We start from the raw sequence: 19957 nt of genomic DNA, 5'->3' as shown, positions 1-19957 counted from the left end.
TTTTGACCTCTTTAGGAGTGTCTGAGGACAGATCTTGTCACTGGGACTCAGCCGTTGGAGATGCTCACATGACACCGGGGTCCTTGAGGCCCCACTGTACACCCCTGGGCGGATTCGGTATGATCACACTGAAACTCTGTTGTGGTGACTGACAGATATAATAAACTATTGCAAGGCAAAAAGTGGAGCTCCACATTACATTGCTTTTATCCAAAGTGACCTACAATAAGTGCAGATGACACCGTGCACATGACACCGTTCCCACAGAGGTTGTTAATATGTCATTACCTGTCTCAAGCTGGTCCTTCAAAAGTTTTTTAAACAACTCAATGCATATCTTTCCCCTGGTGGTCCATGGCACATATACAGCATATGCATGCAACACATTTGGCCTACTGCATCTATGAATGTACAATGAGTGACATCAGGAGTGAATGTTTTTCAGGACAACCATATACACCACCTCCTTTCCACTCTTACCTCTCTGCTAAGTGCTGTTCCCTGGATGTCCTCCTGCTGCTGCTGGGCAATAGTGACGCCCAAAACCAGGGTGTGGACCCCGCAGGATACAGTAGTGATCAGCACTATAGGTGTCAGTCTCAAAGGCAGGGTCAGGAAGAAGGAAAAGCTGAAGAAAGCCTGCCAGCCCACAGTGTCACTGGCCTGGTGGAAGCGAGCATAGTTCAGACCCAGGTAGCAGAATATCTGCGCTGCTATGAGCACCCACAGAGCGTAGGGCACCACCCGCCTCGAGATGCGGTCCGGCAGCAGCCCGAAGCGGCACAGCAGGTAGAGGACAACGTCAGCCGCCAGTCCAACCGATGCCACTAAAACAGAAGCCAGCTTGTCAGTGGTGTAGACCACCGCACACATGATGATGATGTAACTGTCGAAGAGGGCAGCAAACACCACAAGCACCAGCAGGGTCTCGTGTCTCTGCCGTCGGAAGTAGGTCTGGTACAGATTTTCCAGAGACTCGGGTGCGAAGGTGAGACGCATGAACCGCGGCAGGCAGAGGCAGCATCCTGAGTTCCGGACGGTGACCTCATGCGCCCGTCCGACCGCCTGCCCAGGGTCAGAGGGCAAAGTGACAGAGCAGTCTGCCGAGTACTCTGCAGAGTATTCTGGCTCAGAAAAGGCCCGGTTCCGAGGCATGGTGACCACTCAGGGCTTCTGCTTCTTGCCTTCTCTTTTGAATACAAAATATAACCTAGCTTGTCGTTCTAGAGGAGAAGAACAAACACTGAGGGAACTCTTAGGTATTCATCATCTGCTTGTTTCTCTTCTGTTGAGTCAGCACCTTTTGCCCCTGAGAACTCACATATATGGCGTGAAGCAGTAGTGAACACACAGTGAGAGATGTGTCCGTGTTCACTCCACCCAGAGCAGTCATTGGACTCTGCTAGTGCTGTGTCGTTTGCACAGATGGAGCACGTCTACTCTTTTGTGATCAGAAGAATGTGACCCTCATTTCCTCTTTCAACTTTTCAAATGGGACACCTTAGTGCTCCACGGATGTGTTCCATGTCACAGTTGTTGACTTTATCAGCGTTGGATCAAATGAACTGACGTTTGTACGACTCCCTCTGTCTCCACCAGTCCTCCGGATTTGGATCTTTTCCTCCCATCATCCTCTGTCACATGGCCTGAAGGAAGACGGACACATGAGTAACACAGATGTATTGTTTACATTAAACACCACCTGGTGATCAGTCACACCAGCATCCATGTCAGAACCCAGTGGTCTATCACAAGTCCCTGGCAGCTGGCCCAATGTATAACCAATAGGGAAATGCGTGGTTAAAGCTTCTGAGGCTCTGCTGATGGCCTACCGAGCTCCGTCACGCTCTACGGGAGCCTTACCGGAACGCTACCGGGGTCCTACCGGAACCCCGCCGGCAGCTTCCTCTAGCTGTGAATCGTCTGATACAGAAAATGACCCTGACTTCACGTTAGTCATCTAACACGCGCGTTTAACGGTCGCTTGACATTCATGTCATATTTAACAGATACTTATGTGTATTTGATTTTCACTTGTGGTGCCTGCCCCGTTCACCTGCCAAGCAGTGAGCCGATACTGGTCCTCTTTCTTCCAGATGCTGTGAAAACCCCGACATGATGAACACGGATGCGTCACCTTACCGTGTGGAGCTCCGCAGCGTGTCTCTCAGTGCGCACGTTGCTCTCCAGAGACAGAACCGTATCACCGGGCATCAGACCTCCGCCTGGGCGGTATGAGAGGAACGATCCATGCAAAAGATCGAACGCCGCTTTGCTCCTTCGATGTTTGCCGCAGAAGCACGAGCATCACCATGAAGCTCCGCCACAGATGCGCTGGCTACGCGCACAAAACACTTCCGGTCGTTTTCAAAATACAACTTTTATTTGCAAATGTGCCCTTTGAGCACTTCCCTCCTGCGTAGACGCCATGCAGTGTATTTGCAGGGGAATAGTTTATCTTGAGTCAGGATTTGGCTTGTTCTGTCATCTCTGCATGTTTGCTACCAATAACTAGATGCAAATGATTTATTAATATCTTTTATTAAGTCTGTTTTACAACATATGTTACAAACTGTTCACTGTCACTGTAACGCCACAGTAACACTCCAACAGACAACTTAGAATAATTAAACACAATTTCTAGCAAAATATACTGAGATATTCATTAGTGCTGTTGTTAACATGCTTTTACTTTGAAGAAATTGTGGCAAATCTTCTTTATTGAGGCTGCTCCACTGTTTCTAGCAACCTTTACGGCGCCTCCTCGAAAGGTCCACATTTCCCCTCGGTTGTCCCCGCCCCTCAAACATTTAACCACGTCCCTCCATCCGCGTGGGGCTGTGCATCACAACAGGAAGCGTTTTGTGAACAGGACGCTCCACCTACAGACCTGGTTGCATGCTTATGAAAAACTGAAGGAAGAGGTTTTGGGGGAAATTTGATCACTTAGTTTTTAGTAAATACAATCACAGAAATATCTGAAATGGGAAGTGTAAATTCATTGTACTGAGACAGACAATAAAGTTACATTTATTTTGAATTGATTTTGTACATTCCCAAAATAACGAATCACGCATGGACCTCAGAGGACTTTATCATCTCTATTGTTCCATAATTTTTTTAAAAGAACAGAGTTACAACACATTTAATGTAGATGACAGAAATAACCTGATTTCCAGGTTTCTTTCTCTTTCCCTTGTGATACTACTGCATCAAACTGTTGTTCCAAGGTCCGACTACATATACACTCACCTAAGGGATTATTAGGAACACCTGTTCAATTTCTCTTTAATGCAGTTATCTAATCAACCAATCACATGGTAGTTGCTTCAATGCATTCAAGGGTGTGGTCCTGGTCAAGACAATCTTCTGAACTCCAAACTGAATGTCAGAATGGGAAAGAAAGGTATTTTGAGCGTGGCATGTTTGTTAGTGCCAGACGGGCCGGTCTGAGTATTTCACAATCTGCTCAGTTACTGGGATTTTCATGCACAACCATTTCTAGGGTTTACAAAGAATGGTGTGAAAAGGGAAAAACATCCAGTATGCGGCAGTCCTGTGGGCGAAAATGCCTTGTTGATGCTAGAGGTCAGAGGAGAATGGGCTGACTGATTCAAGCTGAAAGAAGAGCAGCTTTGACTGAAGTAACCACTCTTTCCAACCGAGGTATGCAGCAAAGCATTTGTGAAGCCACAACACGCAAAACCTTGGGCTACAACAGCAGAAGACCCCACCGGGTAGCACTCATCTCCACTACAAATAGGAAAAAGAGGCTACAATTTGCAAGAGCTCACCAATATTGGACAGTTGAAGACTGGAAAAATGTTGACTGGTCTGATGAGTCTCGATTTCTGTTGAGACATTCAGATAGTAGAGTCAGAATTTGGCGTAAACAAAATGAGAACATGGATCCATCATGCCTTTTTACCACTGTGCAGGCTGCTGGTGAGGGTGTAATGGTGTGGGGAATGTTTTCTTGGCACACTTTAGGCCCCTAAGTGCCAATTGGGCATCCTTTAAATTCCACGGCCTACCTGAGCATTGTTTCTGTTTCTTCATGGCCATCCCTTTATGGCCACCATGTACCCATCCTCTGATGGCTACTTCCAGCAGGATAATGCACCATGTCACAAAGCTCCAATAATTTAAAATTGGTTTCTTGAACATGACAATGAGTTCACTGTACTAAAATGACCCCCACAGTCACCAGATCTGAACCCAATAGAGCATCTTTGGGATGTGGTGGAACAGGAGCTTCGTGCCCTGGATGTGCATCCCACAAATCTCCATCAACTGCAAGATGCTATCCTATCAATATGGGCCAACATTTCTAAAGAATGCTTTCAGCATCTTGTTGAATCAATGCCACGTAGAATTAAGGCAGTTATGAAGGCGAAAGGGGGTCAAACACAGTATTAGTATGGTGTTCCTAATAATCCTTTAGGTGAGTGTAGTTGAATTTTAATTTTCTCCTCTAATTTTGCTTACATCAATAAAACCCAGGACCCCAACTAACTCAGTCACATACCCTTCCTCAGAATATAACTTCCTCTTTGTGGGTCTTCTTTTCAATTGCTTGATTTTGTAGTGCGTTTTTCTGTCATGAGGCACATATACAGAAATTGTGAGAAGTGAGAGACTTGAGAGTATGAACAACAACTATTCAAGCAGAAAAGCATGCCTGGCGGTAGAAAATATAATATGTGAATGATATTTTATGTGTTATAATATATATTGTTATTCATGTAACACTACGAGTATGGGAGCAATGGAGGCCGTAGGTGTACAGATTGGAAAGCCCTGCGTGGCAACAAATTCATTTTGGACCATACAAAATGAGTTAAATATGAGGTTTACGATGTTCTGAAATATGATTATGTAGAACATATTTTGAATGTATTGGATATTAGATGATGATATAATTCATGCCATATGTTTACATAAAGAAGCTTTAGGCCAAAGGTGTAATCATTGAATGTATTGTGGTATTGGTGAGGTTAGGGACTGATAAGGAGAGAGAGGGATTCCAAGTTTGGTTACAAAATGGAGCCAGACAAGAAGGTGATAAACTCCCTAAACGTGGACGGACCAAAGCGGTGACCAACCTGGTTTGGGCTACTGATGGCTGTACAGCCAATCACACAAGCCTGTGTTAAAATAATCAACAAAACCTGCGAGATACGAAAAGCCTCGGTTGGAGATTCTCTATTTCCTTACATATCACACGATTAATAGCGCAATACACTTTGTAACTTTACCTGCTGCTGATTCTTTGACGTATTTGTGGAGACATTTTTTCAAGAGAAAATACCATCAAACACATAAAGTAGATAAAAAGTAAAGTGTAAATGAATAGCTCCCACATTAAGTATAAACTACAAAGCCGTCACAATCTCAGACATAAATCAGTTAAAGTGACTTTTCACTGCTAACTAGTGTCGGATGCAGGCAGACAAGCTGTCGTTAACAGGGCTCTCGGACCAAGACCTCCAGCCACAGAAACAGCTTTCTCCCCTTATCAGTTGGTCTTAAACACTCTGTGACATCCCCAGGACATTTGCATTGTGCTTTGTCACCGTGGAAGTATATTTACATACAGTACTTATCTGATTGTATTGATCATTTTTGCTTGTACCATTTCTTTGTTATTTTACAATTAGCAAGACAAATTCTTGTATGCGTAACATACATAGCTTCTGATTCTCATGATGGGATATGCTTGGCCGCATGGGATCATCAGATGTGTCCTTCAAATTGTCGCCTGGAGGGCTGCATCCTTCAACCACATTCGGAGGAGCTGACGGATTGAAGCCAAAGTGTCAACGAATGCTGAGCAGCCTGAGGAGGGTGCAGCCGATGAATGAGACGCTTTATTGGTTATTTTGCATGTTTCTGGTTCCTCAGTGTAACGATTGATCGGATATTTCTTGGAATTTTCCCGTGACCTTCACTGGGGTGCATTGGTGTTTTTCCTGGCCTCCGGCATCCTGGATTTTTGACAATTTATTTTGTTCAATTAAAGATTATTTGTGTTATATAAAAGATTGCTCTGCGCTTGACTGCTACTTCCGCCACCAAAACCTGACCTCACAACCTTCAATAACATCACGTCGCTTGTGGGCTTACATTGATCCTTCCACTGAAACCATGTGGCGAACCTCTGATCATTAGACAGATTGTTTACCATCGACCAGAAACCCCCCGCTTCAGTGGCCCACACTGACTACCAAGGTCAAATAGTTAAATCACAGAGACACACAGTTGCCTCATTTGGTATTTTCAGTATAGGATTACATGAATGATGACAGTCTAGTAACCATTTAAATGCCAGACATAATGCATTATGCCACAGAGGTCAAAAGGGGAAAAAAAGAATTTTTGTTTTCAATGACGTCAAGCAAGAGGTAGAAATCTGAGGTCCCAGGGAGAACGAAGAGACTCCCGCAGACACCCGCAGACCATCAGGCTGGTGAACACACCCCCACTACTGATAACAGCCCCACTACACATGTACACATGACAATATATGTCTTGAATCTTAAAATGATACACAGGATCTAGTCCAGTGGTAGAATTTTATTTTGAGTTGACACCAAACATTGGAAGAGAGTACACCTTTATATCTTGTTAGCGGTCAAAATGCTTTGCTTCTTGGGTCCAACCCCTAACAACGGTGAATCCACGACTTATATACCGGAGCTCAATACTTTTTAGTAGAGCGCCACCCAGTGTACAAAAAAAGAAATAGCTCTATTGTCACCACCATGGCCCCTAAACGTGCAGGAAGACATAACAATTATTACAATATACAATAAAGGAGCCAAAGATGTTACTTTATGATTGAGCCGAGTAAAAACAAAGAAACTTTGTCACTGGCCTCAATGACGTGGGCTTTAGTCTTTAATCTCACAGAATGCACAAACCCTTTTTTACGGTAAAAAGTTTAAGAACTTTGCGTGGCCATTAACCACAAAAGGTTCCATTACTACAAAAACCCTGAATCGACCGGGCAGTTAACTGGGTCCGCAGTTGTTCCTACAGCAGGTGGCACCATCTACCAGCATACGCCCTCCTAGTGGCGGGGCTCTGGAGTAAGGGGTGGTCTCTACGACCTCAGTCGAGCGACCGGACCTTCAAAGGCGGGCCCTTTCAAGGGCCACGCCCATAGCTTCCTAAGCTCAGGGCGGGGGTGAACTATGGACCCCGACGCCTGAGACAGTAGGTCCGACCTGATGGGGATCTCCACCGGGGGGCCTGCGAGAAGCGATATTGGGTCCGCAAACCATACGCGGGCCGGCCAGAGCGGGGCTACTAACAGTAGGCTGACGCCGTCCTGATGGACCCTATCCAGAACCCCTGGGAGCAGAGCAACCGGGGGGAAAGCGTACAGGCGCATGCTTTTTGGCCATGCCTGTCCCAAAGCATTCAAGCCGAGAGGGGCGTGGTGGGTGAGGGAGAACCACCGAGGACAATGAGTTGTCTCTGCGAAGGCAAATAAGTCCACATCGGCGCGGCCGAAGTGACCCCAAAGGAACTCCACCGCCTCTGGGTGGAGTCTCCAGTTCCCGGGCCTCGGCCCTTGCCTCGACAGGGTGTCTGCCCCTTGGTTCAAGACGCCCGGGATATAAGCCGCTCTTAACGAGCGGAGCTTCCCCGCGGACCACAGGAGGATCTGGTGGGTTAGCTTGTTCAGCAGGCCTCCCTGATGGTTAATGTAGAAAACCACTGATGTGTTGTCTGTCCGGAAAAGCACATGCTGGTCGGTCAGGGCTGGGCGGAAGTGTTTCAGGCCTGAAACACCGCCAGCATCTCCAGCTGGTTTATGTGCCAGGACTGGATATGATGCTGCCACAGCCCGAGGCTGAGTGACCACTCATGATCGCACCCCAGCCCGTGAGGGAAGCGTCTGTCGTGAGGATGACCCGACGACAGATCGCCCCTAAAACGGGCCCTTGGGCTAGAAACCCTGGGTGCCTCCGTATGACCAAGGCCCTCAGGCAGCGCCGAGTGACTTTGATTAGGCGGTGCTGGTTCCCCCTTGGGGAGAACCCCTTGGTCTTGAGCCACCACTGCAACGGTCTCAAGTGTAACAGGCCGCGAGGGATCACATTGGATGCTGCTGCCAGGAGACCTAACAGTCTCTGAAACTTCACAGTGAGTGGCTGGCCTAGCCTAGCCTAGCCTGAACAGCAGAGAGGATCGAAACTACCCGAGCGGGAGACAGGTGTGCCCGTTTGCAGATAAACAGAGCGGCGCGGCCGGGTGAAAATGTTTTCCCCCAGTTTTCATGGGAAGTAGCAAGTCTTCTCGAGTCAAAAGGCTTGAGTCCAAGTGAAGTCACGAATCATCGATGTTGAAGTCCAAGTCGAGTTGCAAGTCTTTGTAAGTTTTGTCGAGTCGAGTCTCAAGTCATCAAATTCATGACTCGAGTCTGACTCGAGTCCAAGTCACATGACTCGAGTCCACACCTCTGGGTGGTCCTACGTGCTGGGGACAGCACGCTTTTCCTGGTGTTCCTTTTCCTGGTGAGTCTCAGCCCCAGACGGTTGATGTGAGCGAGCACAACATCACGGTTGGGCCGGCAGGCCCTCGGAGGGCGCTAAAATCAACCAGTCGTCCAAGTAGTTCAAAATACGGATGCTCTGGAGACGCAATGGCGCCAGAGCTGCATCCACGCATTTTGTGAAAGTACGGGGCGAGAGGGCTAGGCCAATAGGAAGGACCTTGTATTGGTAAGCTTTATCCCCAAAAGCGTACCTCAGGAACTTCCTGTGTCGAGGGAGTATGGGAATATGAAAGTAAGCGTCCTGGAGATCCACCGTGACAAACCAGTGCTCGGACCTGATCTGTGCCGCGATCTGTTTGAGAGTGATCATCTTGAAGCTCAACTTAAAATGCGGTTAAAATGGCGGAGATCCAGAATCGGACGCAAACCCCCATCCTTCTTTTGAACGATGAAGTACCGGCTGTAATAGCCTGACTCTCTGTCTGGGGGGACAACTCGTTCTACGGCTCTCTTCCGCAGCAGGGTCTGTACTTCTTGTTCCAACACCAGAGCCTGCAGGGGGTCTACCACCGTGGATAGTACGCCCCGAAATCGGCGAGCGGCCCCGCGGACGTGGCGTCGTCGGGGAAGGAATGAATCGAGCGCCTCCGCCTGCCACCTCTCGGCGTGGAGTTTATCCGCCACGGCCCCAATGGCACCTCCAAAGAGGGTAGTGGGGGAGAGAGGTGCATCCAGGAGGAAGGACTTGTACTTCTCCTGCAGGCTGGAGTGGCTCAGCCAAAGGTGCTGCTTCGTAGCCACTATGGCTCCCATGGAGCGGCCGACGGACTTCGCCGTCTCCTTAGTGGCTCTCAACGCGAGGTCAGCCGTGTGCCTCAGCTCACGCACTGCCTCCGGAGTTAGTTCCGTCCCCTCGGCCACGTCGGCCAGCAGCTCTGCCTGATACGCCTGGATAAGCGCCATCGTATGCAGGCAGCACGCTTGCCCCGCCGCCGAGTAAGCCCTGCCCACTAGAACCAAGGTAGTCCTCGAAGGCTTGGTGGGCAGTACCGGTGTCCTCAGCAACACGGCCGAAGGGGAAACATGGCCCGCCAGGGCCCCCTCCGCGGCCGGCATACTTCCGTAGCCATGTCGCTTAGCCTCAGCTAAAGACGAGTACAATGCCGTACACGGGTTGTACACGCGAGCAGACACCGGCCTACTCCAGGACGCCGACACCTCAGTGTGGACGTCTGGGAAGAACGGCAGACACCGGCGCGGAGGAGCTCTGCGGGAAGGTAAGAACCGGTCCTGCAGTTTACCGGGGGCAGACGGCTGCTGCTTACCCGCTGGGCAGCTGATATGTAAACTGTTAGCGGCTCGGGTGAGGACCTTCAGCAATTCTTTTGCGGCAGCGGGGGAATGAATCGCCTCGGCGTCAGCCTACGCTGCCTCTACACTCACCACGACCTGCTCCTCGGAGCCGGAAGAGCCGAACCAGAGCCGCAGGGAGCACGCCTCATCGAGCCGTCCTCACTGAAGAGAGGTCGACGGGAGACGCAAGATTGCCACGGCAAATGCTCACAGTCTGCCCAGCTAGCCCTAGCTGGGTGTGCTCCATGCCTAAGCAAACAACACACAGGTCGTGTGAGTCTCTGGGAACACATTGGACAAACCGCTCAGCCATTTCTATCTCAGTGGAAAAACTTCACACGTACTAGATGAAGGCACAGAGATGAATGGTCCTGCCCTTCGGGTCCCTTTAAAGCGGCCTGGTCCGGCGTCCCCGCGTATGACGTACCAGCTCGCCATTGGCTAGATTTTACACGTGCTTCATGACGCGGCCACGCAGGGGCGTTCCCACAGCGTCTTTACGCAGCTTGAGTTCCCTGAGAGGGAACTACAATAACCAACTCCTTTTCCTCTGGTTCCATTTTTTTCCTTTCTTGGAGTAAAGGAAAGTGCTCTCTCTCACCCATCTCTTCCAGAAAAGATCCGAGAGGTACCCTACCTGCATACATCTTTCTCTCCCACACTGGTCATGAAATGCTGCAGGTGTTAAAGCTGGTTTACCCTTCAAGAGCAGTGGATGATTAGGTGAGAGGGGTTCCAGGTTGTTGAGGGAACTCGCGTCACAACGGACAACCCTGCTCCCCATGAAGCACTATAAGCACAAATGTACAATTTGCTGAAATTGCACTTTCTTGATTCTTGTTCTTCTGGGTTTGTTTCCTTATGGTGGAAATGTACTTATTGTAAGTTGCTTTGGATAAAAACGTCAGCTAAATGACGTGTAATGTAATGTAATAACACCGTAATGCTTGCCGGTAGACAGTCCCCCCTTCACTTCAATTGTCCAAAGTAATTCATTCACCACACAGTAGTTTACTGTGGTGGTGAATGGTGGGACATCAGGAAGGATTGTTGCCTTAGGAACAACTGCCATCTTTTGTTCTAGTGCATTATAGTGTCCACAAGAGATGCATTTAGCCACGATTCTTCTGACCACTGAGTTGGCATTGGTGATCCAAAACCTCTTCCTACCTGTGGACAGTGTGGCTCCTTCCACCATGGCTTCTGTAGGCATTGCTCCTGTGCTTAACCGCCATCCAACTCCCAATAGTCTACTCTCCAAAATTGGATCAATTGCAAAAATCTCTTTGGCAGTAGCAGCTGTCCACTCTGTTCTAGTAGCGTACTAACCCATGGCGTTTATTTTATTCTATTCTAATATTATTCCTGCACTACATTGTCTGCTGTCATGCACCAACCGTCAAGTCCATGTATGTCTGACATATAATGGCAATAAACCATTCCCGATTCCTGATTCAAACAAGGCCTTTAACCTGAGAAAGCAGAAAAGTAGAAAATGAGACACACATTTTTCGGTTAACCTCCTGTACCGCTGGAATTGGCAGTAATCCAGACATCCAGCTCCTATAGAAGTCAGTGAAATTCACCGAGCTCTCTGCACCAAAGGACGGTGTTTGGTTGTCAATAAGTAAACAGCCGTCTTCCACGATGGATGCAGAGGAGAAAAGACAATGGAAAGATTTTTTTAAGGGTGATAAGCTACACCCCCCCCCCTCCCCCCCGTTGCATCTAGAGCAAATGGCGCCATTCATTGAAATTGAAAAATTCCAACTGTAACCTCAATAATCACTGTGTCAGACATCCAATACTATGTGGTTAATCATGTGACCTATCTTACTGTAGCCTTCATGATCCCTGTATTAGAGACATTAAAAACAATGAGGTTAATCTTTAACGCTGATGTTTGAGTAACAGGATAAATATTCAATCATAGTAAGAGGGTAGAAAAAGCACTGTTTTCATTGTTTACATCTTCCTGATGGGCACAAACAGACACATGCATGCACACAAAGGGAAGCACACTCACACCAGTCAACACTGGGATTTGGTTTGAAAAACATGTTGTATTCACAATTTATTTCTCTTGCTCAGAAGTCGCCAAAAAGTTTTTTAAAATTATGATCACAGTAAACTTAAAGATTGTGAACCATGTATTAAGGAGACATGTTTGCCTTTTCAAAGCAAGCTTTCTTATTAATATTTGATATTACCGTGTCAGCTATAATAATATGAATTTGTACATTGGCAACATGTTCAAGCAGATTCCGTCATTCAAATGTCTTAAACGGAATGCCCTCTCTTGCTCTAATGGCATTTTCATCAACTTTACACACCATGTGTTTATGTGCTGATGGCAACTTCACTTGTCATTTTTATTGAATAATAGGAAATTATTATTAATTTATAGAAGATGTACATTTGTGTTGAAAATGATAGTTAATACCGGGCAACCATTTGAAAGTCAAAAGACACAGCCGTCAATGTTTAACACACATTATTTGTGACTCATTTAAATATTTTACATGTTTCCTTAAATAATGTCAATAAAAAGCCCACCCTTCATAATCAGAAACTCATTATGGATGCAAAACATATTAAGAATAATTGATAGAGTTCAAAACAAATAAAATGCCACACTCCTGATTGGGTTCACAGGTCTAAGAAGAGCAACGCTGAGGAAGTGCTGACAAAGACGAGGTCAGCTGGTCAGTCCGCGCAGGAGCCTGAAGAGCTTCATCTGGCTCAACTTTTGTTGTGATGCAGCACTGGGAGGCGAGGATGCTGGACCGATGCAAAGTAAGTCATGTGAAGATGTGTCCAACTTTGAATCATTTAAATAAACCCTGGAAAGAGGTACTGCAAGAGGAGAACAAGTCCCATCACCACGAGGCCACAGATGAACAGCACTAGCCAAATAGAAAAGGATCCTAAAGAAGAAATAAAACCCAAAGGGACAAAGGATAAGATGAAAAGGTCTGTCGTTATGATACATGGCTGATGATGGTGCAGGACTTACTTCGGTTGGGGACAGCATGAACCTGACAGCGGCTGTCCACAGCTACACTCAACATGGCCGTTTCATTGTTCCCTTTGAGGTTTTTGCCTTTCAGAGAGTCAGGTACGAAGGCCAAGTCTGTCACAACAATGCCATGGGACTCCTGTGCGTAATACAGCTTCTGCGCGCACACACACACACACACACACACACACACACACACACACACACACACACACACACACACACACACACACACACACACACACACACACACACACACACACACACACACACACACACACACACACACACACACGTTATTATCAGATCACATCAGGGCTCCTCGGTTGAGATGTGGCTCTCTTTACCTGGAGGGAGAAAGCAATGTAGATCGCCACTGAACCCGTCACAGTTCCAAGGCCAAGAAAGGTTCCAGAGTCACTGTCAAAGAAGATGTTCAAGTTAAAATCTTAGACGGACACCTTGTGGTCGCTTGGTCCATCGTCTCACATTCCCAATTGTTTGACAAGCAGGGGGAATTTGCTTTACCACAGGAATACTGCAACAAATGAAATGGTTTTATCATTAGATGTCTTATTAACTATTCTGGACAAAATGATAATGTATACTATACAAGACCATGATTGCTTTTCTATCCAACTGAAAAGGGCTACTAGTAGCTAATGAGGACGCTGACAGCACCACCATAATAATAATCTTTGATCAGCCTACTTGTCCACTCCCACATGAAACCAGCATTCACAGCCTTTCTCACATGCACAATGTTGCAACAGAATCTGGCACTTGATTGGAAATCAATGCACAATGTGTTTGTTCTGAATATTTGGCCATTGACACATCTTTCATTATTTTGGCTCTGTACATCACAACAATGGAGTTGAAATGAAAAATCAGATGTGCTTTAAGTGCAGACTTTCAGCTTTAATTTGAGGGTATTTACATCCATTTGGTCACACCTGATGGTTGGGTTTGGATTCTTCAGCCTAATGATGGCTTGCTTCACTGATAGTGACAGCTCTTTGGACTTCATATTGAAAGTTGACTGTAACAGATTCCAAACACAAATACCACACCTGAAATGACCTCTAGACCTTTTATCTACTTGTAAATGAAAGAATGAGGGCATTGCACACACCTGACCTTGGATCAGCTGAGCAGCCAATTGTCCAATTACTTTTGCCCCCCCAAAAAAGAGGATGGCCACATTTGAATTTGTTGTAATTCCTACACCGTTCACCTGATTTGGATGTAAATACCCTCAAATAAAAGCTGAAAGTCTGCACTTGATTTTTTCATATCAACTCCATTGTTGTGGCGTACAGAGCCAAAATAATGTTTATATTTATGGGTTAGGGTTATTTATGAACCTGACTGTACGTCAATAAAGGCATTGCGCTGTCAGGAGGCAGCTTAAGGTTCATAGTCTCTAAAAGTATAATGGGTGCCAGAACCATCAGCTATAGAGCTCCTCCTTCGTGGACCCAGCTTGCATTGTTTCACTCTGGAGCAGCCCTTACTAAGCTGCTTTGGGCCTAGACTGCTGACATTTGGGACATTTGCTTTAGCATAAATATATGTGTAATAATAACCATTCCAAAGCTCTGATGGTCGGCTTACCCAGGAAGGGTTGCAGTTGCGATGTTCAATGGCCCTTAATGGGACTAGGAACCAAGTCTGCCCTCCTTTCATTGTCAAAATAAATGTTAACAAACCCACGTTCTCTACACAGATTAACTATTGATGTATACTTCTTGAGAACGACCGTGGGAGTGTATATGTTGCTTTTTTTTAATGAATGAAGAAATTTCATAGAAGGCAAGTATCGTCTATATTTTAAGTCCCAGAAAGTGGTTAATATGGATTTTTGTACCTTGTACATGCATTAAAATTCAGGAAAATATTCTTTGAACATAGTCCGTGCATGTTTATTTCCTTAAATGGACTACTGGTCTAGTAGTCTACAGACATTAGTCCAAATCTTTGGAAATGTGTTATGCCCACACCGTCCTGAGCCACCAATTAATTTGTTAATGACAGGGTTTCCAGTTGAAGGATTATTGTGTTACAAGTAGACAGAGACTCATTTCCTTCTAACTATAGGCTTAGTTTGAACAATTTGCTGGTATCTTTCTGTCATCTCAATCTTCAAATATGGCTCCAATTATCTGGGCTAAATCAGCTGCTTTCTGGTTAAAAGTCCTTTGCTTATTCAACAAAATGAAAAACTTTTGTTCCTTGGGGCTCATTTAAAAACTCCAAAATCAAACATGGTCACAGCTTTTGTCACAATTAAAATATTTGTTCTTTCAAAATAGTCTAAAATTATATGATTCATGTATACAACAAAGTATTAAGGCTATTAAATTATTGAACCAGTTTGTGAAAACTTCAATACATGATCAATAAATAACAAACAGAACCCCTGTTTGGACCATTAATGGCGAGGATGTTTTCTTTGTGATGAGTTGTGTTTGTACAGGAGTTAGGCAGGTCCGTGCCAAACCCGCTGTCCTTGTGTCTCAGCATCCACAGTGAACATAATAGAAGATGGTGAGTTACCTGACAGCCAGACTGGAGATGACTTCAGTACCACATGAGGCCGTCAGCATGGGCAGAAAGCTCTGGCCGTTCCATTTGGTGAGGTAGCACGGAGGTGGCTTTCTGTCTCGTTTATGAGGGATCTGAACTGTGTAAAGCCTTATGGTGTGTTTTTGGTCTTCTACTTTTCCAAACCTGAAAAACATTAAAGCACATCCATTAAAACACACAGCACCTCTTTGGTAGACGACAAAGTCTTTTTTTCCGGTTTACCTGCAAGCCATATAGCGATAAGTCTTTTCAGCTATCTGAGGCATGGTTTCAAGCCAGTTAAGGCCCATAGCCAGCTGGCTGCCACTCCACACACTGCAGGAGAAGTCACGGCCAGCACTCACCAGGTGCTGCTCGACAACAAGAGATAATTGAGCATTGGGACACAGATGCACAATCTAAATATCTACACAAGGAGGTGTCAATGGTTTACCTTGTTCCCTGGACTAATGTCCAAGTCTTCAATCTCCCCTTCGTGTGCTTTGAAGTCAAACTTCTTCTTCATCGATGGAAACTGAAGAAGAATTAAGATATATACATATATTCAGGACATCAATACATACTAAAGAATAAACAGGAACACAATGTGCAGCAGCTGAGCTTATGGGTTCCCTCTACCATTGAACTCTTAGTCACTTCCCAAACAAATCACCAGGAGCAGCTGGATGCATCAAACACCACTGTATCTCACTGTTGGAGGAGCGGAGTACCAACATCCACTAATTAAATCCACCCATTACTACTGAGCTCCACCGAGCATAAAATAATTAATACTCCAGCATGCAAAGGTTTACTTCAAATGAGAAGTGCCAGGAAGGCATTATTGGCCCAATGGACTCAAGTTTACTCAACGTCAGCTCAAGGTGGAGCTCTCACTAACTCTACTTTGTCTTCTAAATGCAGTACTGCAGGTCCCTAGTACACAGTTAGTTGTGTACATCTGAGCGCTTTGGGGTTCATTTCCAGTTATTTTTGTACACAGAGTTAGAATATTACTACATATATCCACATCCCAATATATTAAGCCTTATTAATCGCTGTTTGGGGCGCTTTGGGTTGGGGCCACACCGGGTTGTCTGCCATACCAACAGTGTTCCCTGGTGTGTTGTCCATAACCAGAATGCATTGTGGAATGTATCTGTGTGACTACTGTGTGTCATGGCAGCGCTGATCCTTAGCACCAAAGGAAGCTCAGTGTAACAATTAGTTCATAATGTATTTTCTTTAATCACAATCACTATGATGTGCCTTTTGATGAAAAAGTACAAATGATCTAAAGATGATGGATACATGGAAAGGACGGGGGCTCACGGCGCAGCGTGTGCTGCTTGTTGAGGGAGTGAGAAAATTGCGTTGTGGCTGGTCGTTGGGTTGTGATGGTGGGTAGATCTATACACTATAGTAAATAACTTCTAAACTGAATTCCTGCGCCCTGAGTTCAAGTTCCAAATACCAGTCTCAATTGTGGAGATCGGTCTAGCAAACCAACAGAATATAATAGCGGCAAATACCAGAGATGGACACTAGTAGAACACGGGATCGAAACTGTAGATCCTTTGATTGAAAGACCACCCTGAGGCACAGTCACCTTTTATCGTTGTGACAATCATTATTAGTACACGGCAGACTAGACTGGCTAGAAGACGAACACTGAAGATCAAAAGCGCTGTCCTCATGGTTCCAGTTCTGAACAGACAACAACTGGAAAAGGTTTACCTCCCAGACTCGTATGTGTCCATCTGTGCCTCCTGTCAGCAGAAGACTCAAGTCAGGACTGAACCGAACCACCTTCTGGAGCGGGTCCTGGGGGTTCAGATCTGAGAGCACCTCAGCCAAAGCAGTCACAGAGATATGGGCCGTCTCATCCTTCAGATCGGATGTATCTCCAGATCCCACAGCTTCATCCTGTCCACCTTTGTCTCCTTTCCCGGCTCGTCGCCTGGCATGCCCCTGCTGCACGCTGCTCCCAGCTGCACACATGACACTCCGAACAGTTCAGCAACACAAGAAACAAGGGACAACTGAGACAGATGATACACTACATGTCTATTAGGGGACGAGGTCCTGTGGATTGGTGAAAGGAACAAATCAGAGAGCTGTGACATTTGTGATACTTATATTTTCTCATGTGAAGCATCTTTCTGATATAACTACATGTTAAGAGATATTTTAATGTGCTTTCTCACAATATTACTGAACAATATTCATGTGTATTGAATATTTTTTAAATGTGTTGGTACGAGCCACAGAGGAGGAGATGCAGCGGCAATGCGAATAATTTGCTACTTTCACTCAAGTAACATTTTGAACGCAGAACCTATACTTGTAATAAACTGTTTTACACTATGCTCTCAGGAATAATTTAGTCACAAACACATTGGTTGTATAAATATCAACAGCGACGACATGTACTTTATATTGTGCTGCCACACGAGAGAATTGATGGCAAACTCAGTGCTCAGTAAATGAAGATGTACGCATATTGATTCACCATCTTTAGATGCCGCTTTGTCCCCTTCTCGCTGAGGACTGTGTTTGAAGCTCATCAGGCAGCAGGTCCCGTCCTGTCCTGCAGCTATCACATCGCTACCTACGGCCATGTTCATGGTTGCGCGGGTCTCTGTGTCATGAGAGTGAAGGAGACTGGCACTGTACTGGTGCTCTCCCACCAGCTGCAGATCCAGAAAGTGCTGAAACACAGATTGTATGCTACTCTCATGATCCAGGAGTCCTTTCATACATTCAAACTGTACATTGATTTCCCTTATAATATGTATCATAACCTTTTCTGCTGTATTCTTAGTTCTGAAAACTTGATCATTCCACAACATGGAATTCAGACAAAAACAATTAAAGAAAAATGCTTCACCATTAATACAGCAGAGATCACCTATAAAGTGGACTAGTAATTTAGAGCCTGACAACTTTTCTCACACTAGAATTTCAGTACTTACCACAGCATTCTTTATGCCCGTTTTGGAAGCCCCGCCTCCTCCTGCGGTGATCACCAGCCCGGTCTTCGGGTCCACTTTAATAGAGTACAAGGGAAAGGGGGCTCTGTACAGATCTGGCACCCTCCTCTTCCCCATTATCGGCGTGAAAGTAGCTCACACTTCTTCATAAAATTGCTGCATGTACAACACATGAGGAAACAGAGCTTGTTAGTTACATAAAATGAAATCGAATTGAATTAACTTTCAAGGTTTTTGATATTCTATCACGTAACTTTGCAAGACAAAACAGCGCAGAAGAATGATGAATAAAGCAAACTGCATGCAGAAGTTGATCTGAGCACATGGCTCAGTGGATGGTGCGTTTGTGCTGGTTGCCAACAACTGTCTGCATGTTTCATTTGAACAGATCCACTGCAAGGCTACTGTGTTATATACCTAACCTGCTACCGTTCAGGTGTCCTTGTTGTGATGTATTTACATTGGATATTGTATTAATAGTTTGGTCAGTCTGTAAAAGTTAAAGTTTAAAGTTTAACGCTGTTAAAGTTGAATCCTAAGTTTCCATCGGTTGACAGTAACGTGTGCTCAGTGTTTGAGCTCAGTATATTACTGAGTATATATGAGTATATGAACGCATAGACCAGTTTCACGTCGACTTGACATTATATATATAGCAATATATGATCATTTTGAAAAGCATTTATTGGCGTGACTGTTTTGAACAGACATCGCACCCGGCGCTACTGTTTAGTCTCTAAGTGTCCTTGGCATGTTACCCGCAGTCGGACGCACGTATAGGGAATCTGCTTATTCGACATGGGTCTCGTGAGGCCACGCCCACGACGAATCTGCCTTACGCACGCGGAAATGAAAGGTTTTATTTAAACAGCCGTTGTCGCACACCGGGTGAACGCTGCAGATTGTAGTTAACGTTAAAGTTCGTTCTTAGCAAGTAGCATTAGGAGCACGGTCATCACGGGGTAAATCCGAAATGTAGCACTTGGGAATATCATCACATCTGTTTTCAGTTATAACCTTAGCAACGCCAAAAAAGTAACGACTCCTTGTTAGTTAACGTTATGTGTAAACGGCGATGTCAACATTGCTTAGCTAGCTGAAGCTAACGAATAACGTTACAGTTAGCGGTACAGCATTGTGTGCTAGTGTGCTATCTGCTAGTTTAGCTATTGCCGGTGATTGAATAAAGAGTCACCTACTTGTCCAGGTTCGTTCCGCGTTGTTATTAGAGCAGATAAAGGTACCAAATCAGACTAATTAGTGGTCTCACTAAGAAGGACGATGAATTTTAAGAGTTAGTGGAAACCATGAGACGCTTGCTACAGGCAGCTCGATAGCCACTTCCCTACCAACACGTCAGCAGCGCGTTATCACGTGACAGAGCCGCTGCGTAGTGACGCTCCGCTAAGTATGGAAGCCCATTCTGTCATTGTGATGAAAGCGAAGTAATTGTAACGACCATCCGACTGATAGACTTACTATCTCATATTTATTACATAGCATCGAATAATTAGTACT

The 19957-nt window shown here is 45.5% G+C and overlaps 2 protein-coding genes across 2 annotated transcripts in view; both read right to left on the bottom strand.

The window, feature by feature from the left end:
• adcy3a (adenylate cyclase 3a) overlaps positions 1–2347 on the bottom strand; it is a 39109-nt gene extending 36762 nt beyond the window's left edge. The window contains exons 1-2 of the mRNA XM_037453752.2: positions 2143–2347; positions 481–1646 (exon numbers count right to left, since the gene is read on the bottom strand). Of these exons, the coding sequence (XP_037309649.1) occupies positions 481–1155 (675 nt within the window). The 5' untranslated portion in view covers positions 1156–1646; positions 2143–2347. The remainder of the gene's footprint in view (positions 1–480; positions 1647–2142) is intronic.
• A 9532-nt stretch (positions 2348–11879) lies between these two features.
• On the bottom strand, positions 11880–19836 carry preb (prolactin regulatory element binding). The gene is made up of 10 exons (XM_037454580.2): positions 19639–19836; positions 18422–18595; positions 17959–18157; positions 17184–17437; positions 15901–15981; positions 15690–15817; positions 15438–15611; positions 13226–13298; positions 12876–13035; positions 11880–12786 (listed from the first exon to the last, which is right to left on the bottom strand). The coding sequence occupies exons 2-10, from the start codon at positions 18554–18556 to the stop codon at positions 12692–12694; spliced, it is 1299 nt and encodes a 432-aa protein (XP_037310477.1). The 5' UTR covers positions 18557–18595; positions 19639–19836; the 3' UTR covers positions 11880–12691.
• Positions 19837–19957: the final 121 nt, after the last annotated feature.

Source organism: Pungitius pungitius, chromosome 11, assembly GCF_949316345.1.
Source record: "Pungitius pungitius chromosome 11, fPunPun2.1, whole genome shotgun sequence".
In the NCBI taxonomy this organism is placed as follows: domain Eukaryota; kingdom Metazoa; phylum Chordata; class Actinopteri; order Perciformes; family Gasterosteidae; genus Pungitius; species Pungitius pungitius.
This window is presented reverse-complemented; position numbering and strand designations above follow the sequence as displayed.